The following is a 7,860-nucleotide window of genomic DNA, read 5'->3' as shown; positions in this document are numbered from 1 at the left end:
AAAGGCTGTGATAATAACAGTGAGTGGGCTGTAAAATAGTCTGAGCATCACTAATCTTTCCAGAACTGTATGTCTGCTTTTCCACAAAGGATAAATAAAACTAGCAGACCCAACTCCCCCAGCTTGTGGTTTCATGGTTATCTCTGAAGGACTATGTGGTTAATTAATGTTTATGTTCTCTAGAATTTTACACACGGGAAATTCTTGCTGCCATTTCCATCTAAATGAACAATATTCTCTACAGCTAGGGGGGGTTTTTTTGGGTGGGGGTGATATTACACAGGAGCCCTAGGTGTGTGCAAGCCAAATCACTCGCTTCAGGTCCTCTTTTTAACTCTAATCCTATAGATTTCTGCTTTAATTGTTGGTTCTTAGAGGTTTTATTTGTAATGAGTCACAGGTTTGGTCACTGTATGACCATTGTCTTGTTACAGAATGTGCTTTTCAATCATATTAAAGCTGAAAGGCTACAGCATTCAGGCTGCTTTCAAATCTTTGAGTCTGGGTAATGTGACAGGAAGCCAGGGAGAGGAATGATGAATTTATAGAAGAAGGGAATGTCCCTGGAAGGAAGCCAGGTAGGGAGGGGAAGGATGATGAATGTATAGCAGAAGAGAATCTTGCTTCATCTGAAGGCCAGAGCTGGTATTATTTTCTGTGTGAAACATGCAGGGCAGGTTTCTTCCCAAGGAACCTGCACAAAAACATTGCTTGGTCATTCCAAACTGCGTGTATTTATCCAGCTGCATCTACCTAACTCTTTGGCTGGCATTACATTTTTCTTTAGGCTTGTGAGAGAAAAGTCATAGAAAAGAGTTTATTAAATTGTATTTTACATCTCAGGTTTTGCTGAAGGCCAAAGCACTGGAGCCCAGCAGGAGGGTCAGTGTTTGGTTATTCCGTGGGAGTCACTGCCTTCCTCTAAGCTCTGTTTGTAACAGAGTCCCTCAATCTGCAGCCTTCAAAATTAACACAGTTCTCTAGCTCTGTCAAAAGATGTACTCTTCACTACAGCTAATCTACCTGGGAGCTGTTACTTTTCTTTTTAAAAAACAATATATAGCCAACTTTTAAACCCAATCCATATCCATACATTGAAAAGAAGATAAAAGCATCCAGACCTCACTACTGCCCCTTTGCAAATGGCTTTTCCTGCCCGGTGCGACACTGGCTGCTCGCACACCTACTGTGCGTGTGCAGATGTGACAGCTGTGACAATTTAGACACAAAACTCTGTTTAGGACATTTTAAAGATAAATATACCTATGACTGTCAGCTATGGAAATGGTATTTTAACACAAGAGTTTTAACACCATACTTGTAAAACTGTCGTTTAAATTTGTGTGTCTGCAAATTTACTTGTAGCTGTATAGACAGAATTTATTTGATTTTCTGAAGGAGATCGATTACTTCCTTAATCCCTAGATAAAAACTTCACTTCTGCACGCAAGACCTAGTTTGCTTGCACACATTTTTTAGAAGCAGTGAACCTGTCAATTGGCATTTAACAGAAAAAAAAGCTATCAGGATCGGAAAGGCGTATCAGATGTAATGCAATCAAACCTTCTGTGGAGGGAGAGGAGAGTAAAGTCTCAGGGCAGCCTGGCCAAGATGACACCCCTCAAAGTCCCTGAGCTGCTGGCAAGCTCTGTCCTTAGCAGTGTTGATAGGCAATAGAATAAAAAAGGCATTACTGTCACACTTAAGTACAGAAATAGACACTGTTATTATTTGCATTGCTCAGCCACTGATCCATAGTGCAGGAAGAGTTTGAGAAGTTCTCCCTATTACTCTTCCCTCTGTGTTTGGACCTTCAGCACTGCTCTGCATCTTCTTCCAGACTCTCTAGAGCACTAAGTGACTGGTGACTGTCCCGGTTTTGCTAGGATAGCTAATTTTCTTCTTAGTAGCTAGAAAGCACTGTGTTTTGGTTTCAGTGTGGGATCTGTTATGAGAAGAATGTTGATAACGTACCAAAGACATCATGTTTGGGGAGTTTGTGAGTGCAAAGGACTGGGAAGCGGGGGTGAGGCGGGAGTGTAGTAATTAGCAAAACCCAGAATTGGCATTTGGATATGCCAATGAGATATTCCATATCATATAATGTCATGTTCAGTATATTAACGAGGGTTGACTGGTCAGGAGATACACTTTGTACAGGTATCTTCCTGTACAACACAGAGAGAAGACTAGAGTCTGTCAGTGGGTATTTGGCTTCAGCAAGGCAGCAACTAAGAAAAGAAAACCTTTAATCTGATCTTAGAAGAAAGTTCATAGCCAAGGTACAAGCAAATTGATTTAGTGAGAAGGATACCACTGATTAATCATCTCCAGGAAGAGGTGTCTATATGTGAAATACACAGAGAATAAACTCTACTTTATAGAGAGCTTTACAGTGCGTCTCCTCCCTTCTCCCCAGCAGCCAGACTGAAGCATCACGAGGAACCAGGCTCAACATTTTATTTTTTGATGGAAGGAAAACGAAAGTCTGGTTCCAGTGACGGGTGACAGAAGCTGCCAAGCTCTTATTGAAAGTCTCCTGAAAAACAGGCTCTTACTGTTTTATTCAAACAACACCTAAAATAGTGTCTTAGGAAATAAACATCTACAGCAAACTGCTGTACTAGAATGTGGCACCAGCTTTTTATGTAGATTCACAGTGATAAATCAACACAAAGACATTCCCTGTGACCTATACCAGATATTTACAAAGAATACAAAGGGAAGCTTTTTAATATCCTCCAGTCTCACTCCCAGGTGTTTCACCTAGAAGGCTTTGTACATAAATAACTTATTTCAAAACAGAAGGTTTCAAAAGCATAACAAGCACTAAAATAGCTTAATCCAGATCGTTAGGACAGCGTTGTTGGCACAGGCTCCTTTCAATGTCCATTTCCACCCTCTGAGAGTATGCGCGAGGGCTCGGTGTACTTCGCTGTCAGTATGTAGAAGAGGGCAGGTGCAGGTACCAAGGCGAGCAACGGGAGGTCCTGCTCAAGCTTATCCAGTTTGGAAATGGAGATGATTCCATAGGCATGGAGTAACCAGTGGCTGAAGAGGACAACAAGCCTTTTCTTCCTGACAAGAAGATCCTTGAAAGACTTGAAAAACAAGCACAGTATCCCGTTAGCCTTCAGCCCAGTACCTAGTACCTGATGTTTAAGAGATGTGCACAGAGACTGTATGGAGGAGCCTCCTGGATTTGAGCCCTTCCAGCACATAACACAGTTTCCCAGAGCACAACAAGAGGGAAATCTTGCAGAAGCTTCCTCTAGCTAAGAGGAGAAGTCAGAAAGGAAGAGGCTTAAATGTACCGTACACCCCTGAGAAAAGGCCAGAGACAAAGTGGTCTCTGCTCACTCAAGTATTTTATATTATGACTTTTAACGTAGGAAACATGTTTACCTACCTCCACTTCTGAAGCAGACATGTACACAGCCAGCGTGACCAAAGACAATACCAGGATGATGTAAGGAAAGGCATAATCTAAAGGCAAACATCGGAGGAAAAAGAATGCACTGTATACATTTCAGCAGAGATAACTACTGTACACAGCCCACCTCTTGGCCTCACACCACACACACAGCAGCAAGGGCCAGCCCAGCACGACTGCTCGATACTGCTGTCTTGGGTTTTCCAATTTAATTCTGTCAAATGCAGTCGATGGGAGCATTTCTGGGTGCAGTTACTGCACGCTCAAATCACTGACTGAGAATGGCAGATAGCGACAAAACGAGGTTGAGAGGGGATTTGTGGCACCTGTCCCCTTCATGCGACAGGTATGCCGGAAGCTAAACCAAAGATAGCTGCATTCCCCAAACTGTAACCCATCTCTGAACTCAGACAAACTCCACCTTAGCAGAAAGTGGAACTAACTCCCTCTGAATTAGTTTCCTCTCATACCAACTTTACTCCTTTTTTTGGGAAGGGAGCAGCCTGTAGCAGCACTGGCAGAGATGGAGCAGTGCTGCTCGGGAGCCTGGTTAGGACAGGGCTACTAATGAGCAGCTTCAGGTGAGACTCCTCAGAGTAACCTTAAACAATGTCCTTATTCTGAGTTTCATGTTCCTTCCCTCCCATAAATCATTTGTAAGTGTGTGTTCATAGGTACATTTATGAGTGTTACTAGGAGAGAACTCACAGAGCAGGCCTCCCCCAACGGCCTGAAGCACGGTGAGGATAGGGAAGAAGTACAGCGCTGCATAAATGCTTTTAAATCGATCAGACTTTCCTAAGCCACAGGCAATTTTCTTAACCAGAAGAGGCCGAAGTAGCATCATGAGCACAAGGCAAAAGGCGTAATATATAAACACAATGGTGTACCTGGAAAAAGAGAAAGCCTTTAAAATGTGCAGCTCCTTTTCCCCTGCAGACTCAACTCAGAAGCAGGGAATTTGGGGTTAGAGTCAGTCAAATCTAAAGAATTTACAATCAAGGGATGTAAACACAGAACGATGGGCGCACTTTTCCTAAGGGAAACAGTCGAGATGCAGCAAAGGGGGGAGAAAAAAAAGTGTCTTATGTTTCTTATGTTTGACAGTTAAATAGCCTGGACTATGCCACCTTCTTTGTGACTCACAAAGTCGTTAGGCGTGGCTCAGTGTTTCACACACAAAACCACTCAATGCAGGACAAGACTTTAGAGAACTGACACTCATCAGTCCAAGTTATAACTGAACACTTTGTGCAGCTTTGAGAAGAGGCACTGTCCTGGTTCTGCTAGGATAGAGTTAAGTTTCTTCTCAGAATAGCTGTGTTTTGGTTTTAGTTCAGACTTGTTATGAGAACATAATTGATAAAAGTGCTGATGTTATTAGTTGCTGCTGGAGCTCAAGGCCACCGTGTTTGGCTGGTTCACAGCTATTCTAACTACAGAGAAGAAAATTAACTCTATTGTAGCAAAACCGGGACAGGCACAGACAGAAACACGCGTGTCTGAAAGGAAGGGACAGAGAGGAGTACAGGAGCGTTCACACTCACAGGGGATAGACTGCTTCCTGCGTGCAGTGCACAGTGGTGATGTAGTCGGGGCTTGGGTTGTAAAGCATCGTGTACCAGTCCGAAAGCTTCTTCACCTTGCAGGAGCGGATGTGCAGGGAGCCGGCGGGGTCGCTGACCAGCAGCGTAACAACTGCTGCTACGCTGCACTCCAGCAAGGCGGTGATGTGCTGCAGCAACGCGCTGAAACTGCGCAAGGAGACAGAGAGAGAGAGATTTACTGCTATTTGCTAACACTAAAGGAAATCTAAACACCAACTGAGAAGCGGAGGCCCATGCAGAACAGAGTTATTCACCATGACTACAGATATGAGGACAGGCTGAAAGAGTTGGGGCTGTTCAGCCTGGAGAAAAGAAGGCTCCAGGGAGACCTTATAGTGGCCTCCCAGTACCTGAAGGGGCTCCAGGAAGGGTGGGGAGGGATTTTTTTAAGGGCAGGGAGTGACAGAACAAGGGGAAATATCTTTAAACTGGAAGAGGGGAGGTTTAGATTAGATATTAGAAAGAAATTCTTCACTGTGAGGGTGGTGAGACACTGGAACAGGTTGCCCAGAGAAGCTGTCGATGCCCCCTCCCTGGACGTGTTCAAGGCCAGGCTGGATGAGGCTTTGAGCAACCTGGTCTAGTGGAAGGTGTCCCTGCTGATGGCAGGGGGGTTGGAACTGGATGAGCTTTAAGGTCCCTTCCAATCCAAACCATTCTGTGATTCTATGACAACGCTGCTTGAATAAAAAGTTAAGTATGTGAAGCTGAATGTGAAAACTCATTCACAATCTCAGATGATTTAATGTGTAAGATGTGATTGAACAACATTCTGGCTTCTTAAACAAAAGCTGGCTGCAGCACGAGCAACTGTCAGGTGAGGGACAGCAACACTCAGGCTGTTGCAGTTTCAAAGAAAGCAGCAGTGAGGATAACACCCCACACGTCCCACAAGGGATAACGATGTGACACACGATATCAGCAAAATTCTCAAAGCCGCAGGTCCTTGTTACAGATGTTTGACATTCACGTGTTAAACTCTCTCAGTCCCCCCCCATTTTCAGTGTTTAGTGCACTCACTCCACAGTCATTATTTCTTAAAAGTTCCCAGTCTAGCACCTAATGGCCACATGCAGCTGGGGTTTTAAATCTCTTTTTTACAGAGCTTCCTTGATGGAAGGGAAGGGACACAAAGATGATGAGGGGCCTGGAGCATCTGCCTGACGAGGAGAGGCTGAGAGAGCTGGGACTCTTCAGCCTGGAGAAGAGAAGACTGAGAGGGGATCTGATCAATGTCTATAAATATCTGAAGTGTGGGGACCAAATGGATGGGGCCGGGCTCTTTTTGGTGGTGCCCAGTGACAGGACAAGGGGCAATGGGCACAAACTGGAACACCAAAAGTTCCAGACAACCCTTCGGAAAAATTTCTTTCCTGCGAGGGTGTTGGAGCCCTGGGACAGGCTGCCCAGAGAGGGTGTGGAGTCTCCATCTCTGGAGATGTTCAAACCCACGTGGACACTTTCCTGTGTAACCTGGTGTAGGTAACCTGCTTTGGCAGGGGAGTTGGACTGGATGATCTCCTGAGGTCCCTTCCAACCCCACCATTCTGTGATTCTGTGATGCACCATGCTGATGTAAAGCTTACACCAGCATAGCTGATGTATACCCAGTGTGCATACTCCTAAAGAGAAACCTCAAACCCATTCTCTCACTGCACGTGCACAGCACCTTTCAGCAGGGCCTCTGCAGGAGGTAGGTCTGGCCCAGGAGAGAGGAGACAACACAACACACTGCTCCTGCTCGCTACTGGGAAACCCAACCCAGCATAAATTGCCAAATGGCCTGGGCACCACCACGTTAAAGAGATCCAGACCACATCCTGAGGGCAGTGACTGGCAAGAAGGACCTGCAGGACTCTCATATCTGTAAATAAACTCCCCCTCCAGCTGCCCTAAGCTTATGTGCCACCGTATCAGCTCAATCAACAGCATGAGCTGCTGGACAGTTCAGTTCAGCATCTCAGATTGATCACACGTGGAAATGAGAGTTCCATTTTAAAATAACTTTTTAAAAGGAGGGGTACACGAACCTCTTTTTTCCTGAATACCACTCAATAAAGAACCAGTGTAAAACCAGGGGCAGCATGGCCATGAAGCCAAGGTAGAGCCAGTCGTAGCGGTCTGGAGATCCCAGACATTCCCGGCAGATTTTGTTGTCATCGGTTCTTTGACCTCTGGGGCAAACCTACAAAAAAACAGAGACTGTATTTACACAGCTTCTGAGCATAATAATGAACCTGAACCACTGCAGTTTCTGGAAAAACAGCTTGAAGCAGTAGCAGGGCAAGAAACAGATCAGATTTTTAAAGAGATGAAACATTAACCCAGCGATTTCTCAGCTTACACTGGCCTGGCTCTCTCTGGCCCTTGTTTCTGAACATGAACCCAGGTGAAGCATGTTTAAAAGGCTTCATCCCAGAGTCCCTTTTCCTCTCCTGCTGTCACATCACCTTCCTCTCATCACTGAGCTCACTCATCAGGACACCCACAACCTTGCTCTCCCCTCATCCCGCCCTCCCTGGGTCTTGCTCTCCCTTAGGACTCCAATAAAACCGGTGAGATTTCAGCAGAGCGATTTCCACGCAGCTTTCCCCACCAGCCTGTCCTGTTCCCGCTTTTGCGGCCCCTCCGATCGCCTCTGGTTCAGCACCGAGCCTTCAGCACCGCCTTCGGGGAACGCTTCACGGAGCGGCTCCCGCTCCCCGAGGCACCGCGGGGTTGGGCTGCATCAGCCCCCGGGGCGCTCCGGCCGAGAGGACGCGGGGCCAACCCGCTCCCCGCTCCCCAGGCCGAGAGCCCCTCCCGCGCCGCCCTTACCCC

The 7,860-nt window shown here is 46.0% G+C and overlaps 1 protein-coding gene across 1 annotated transcript; it reads right to left on the bottom strand.

The window, feature by feature from the left end:
• Positions 1 to 2,558: 2,558 nt before the first annotated feature.
• JKAMP (JNK1/MAPK8 associated membrane protein) lies at positions 2,559 to 7,220 on the bottom strand. The gene is made up of 5 exons (XM_010172454.2): positions 7,071 to 7,220; positions 4,981 to 5,187; positions 4,142 to 4,323; positions 3,410 to 3,486; positions 2,559 to 3,101 (listed from the first exon to the last, which is right to left on the bottom strand). The coding sequence occupies exons 1-5, from the start codon at positions 7,130 to 7,132 to the stop codon at positions 2,883 to 2,885; spliced, it is 747 nt and encodes a 248-aa protein (XP_010170756.1). The 5' UTR covers positions 7,133 to 7,220; the 3' UTR covers positions 2,559 to 2,882.
• Positions 7,221 to 7,860: the final 640 nt, after the last annotated feature.

This window comes from Antrostomus carolinensis, unplaced genomic scaffold, assembly GCF_000700745.2.
Source record: "Antrostomus carolinensis isolate BGI_N321 unplaced genomic scaffold, ASM70074v2 scaffold1217, whole genome shotgun sequence".
In the NCBI taxonomy this organism is placed as follows: Eukaryota; Metazoa; Chordata; class Aves; order Caprimulgiformes; family Caprimulgidae; genus Antrostomus; species Antrostomus carolinensis.
This window is presented reverse-complemented; position numbering and strand designations above follow the sequence as displayed.

Coding starts and splice junctions, on each gene's coding strand:
- JKAMP (XM_010172454.2), bottom strand. CDS start 7,132: ATGGCCATGCTGCCCCTGGTTTTACACTGGTTCTTTATTGAGTGGTAT. Junction 5,188..7,070: donor TGGTATTCAGGAAAAAAGAG/GTTCGTGTACCC, acceptor CTCCTTGCGCAG/TTTCAGCGCGTTGCTGCAGC. Junction 3,102..3,409: donor TGTCTGCTTCAGAAGTGGAG/GTAGGTAAACAT, acceptor TTGTTTTTCAAG/TCTTTCAAGGATCTTCTTGT.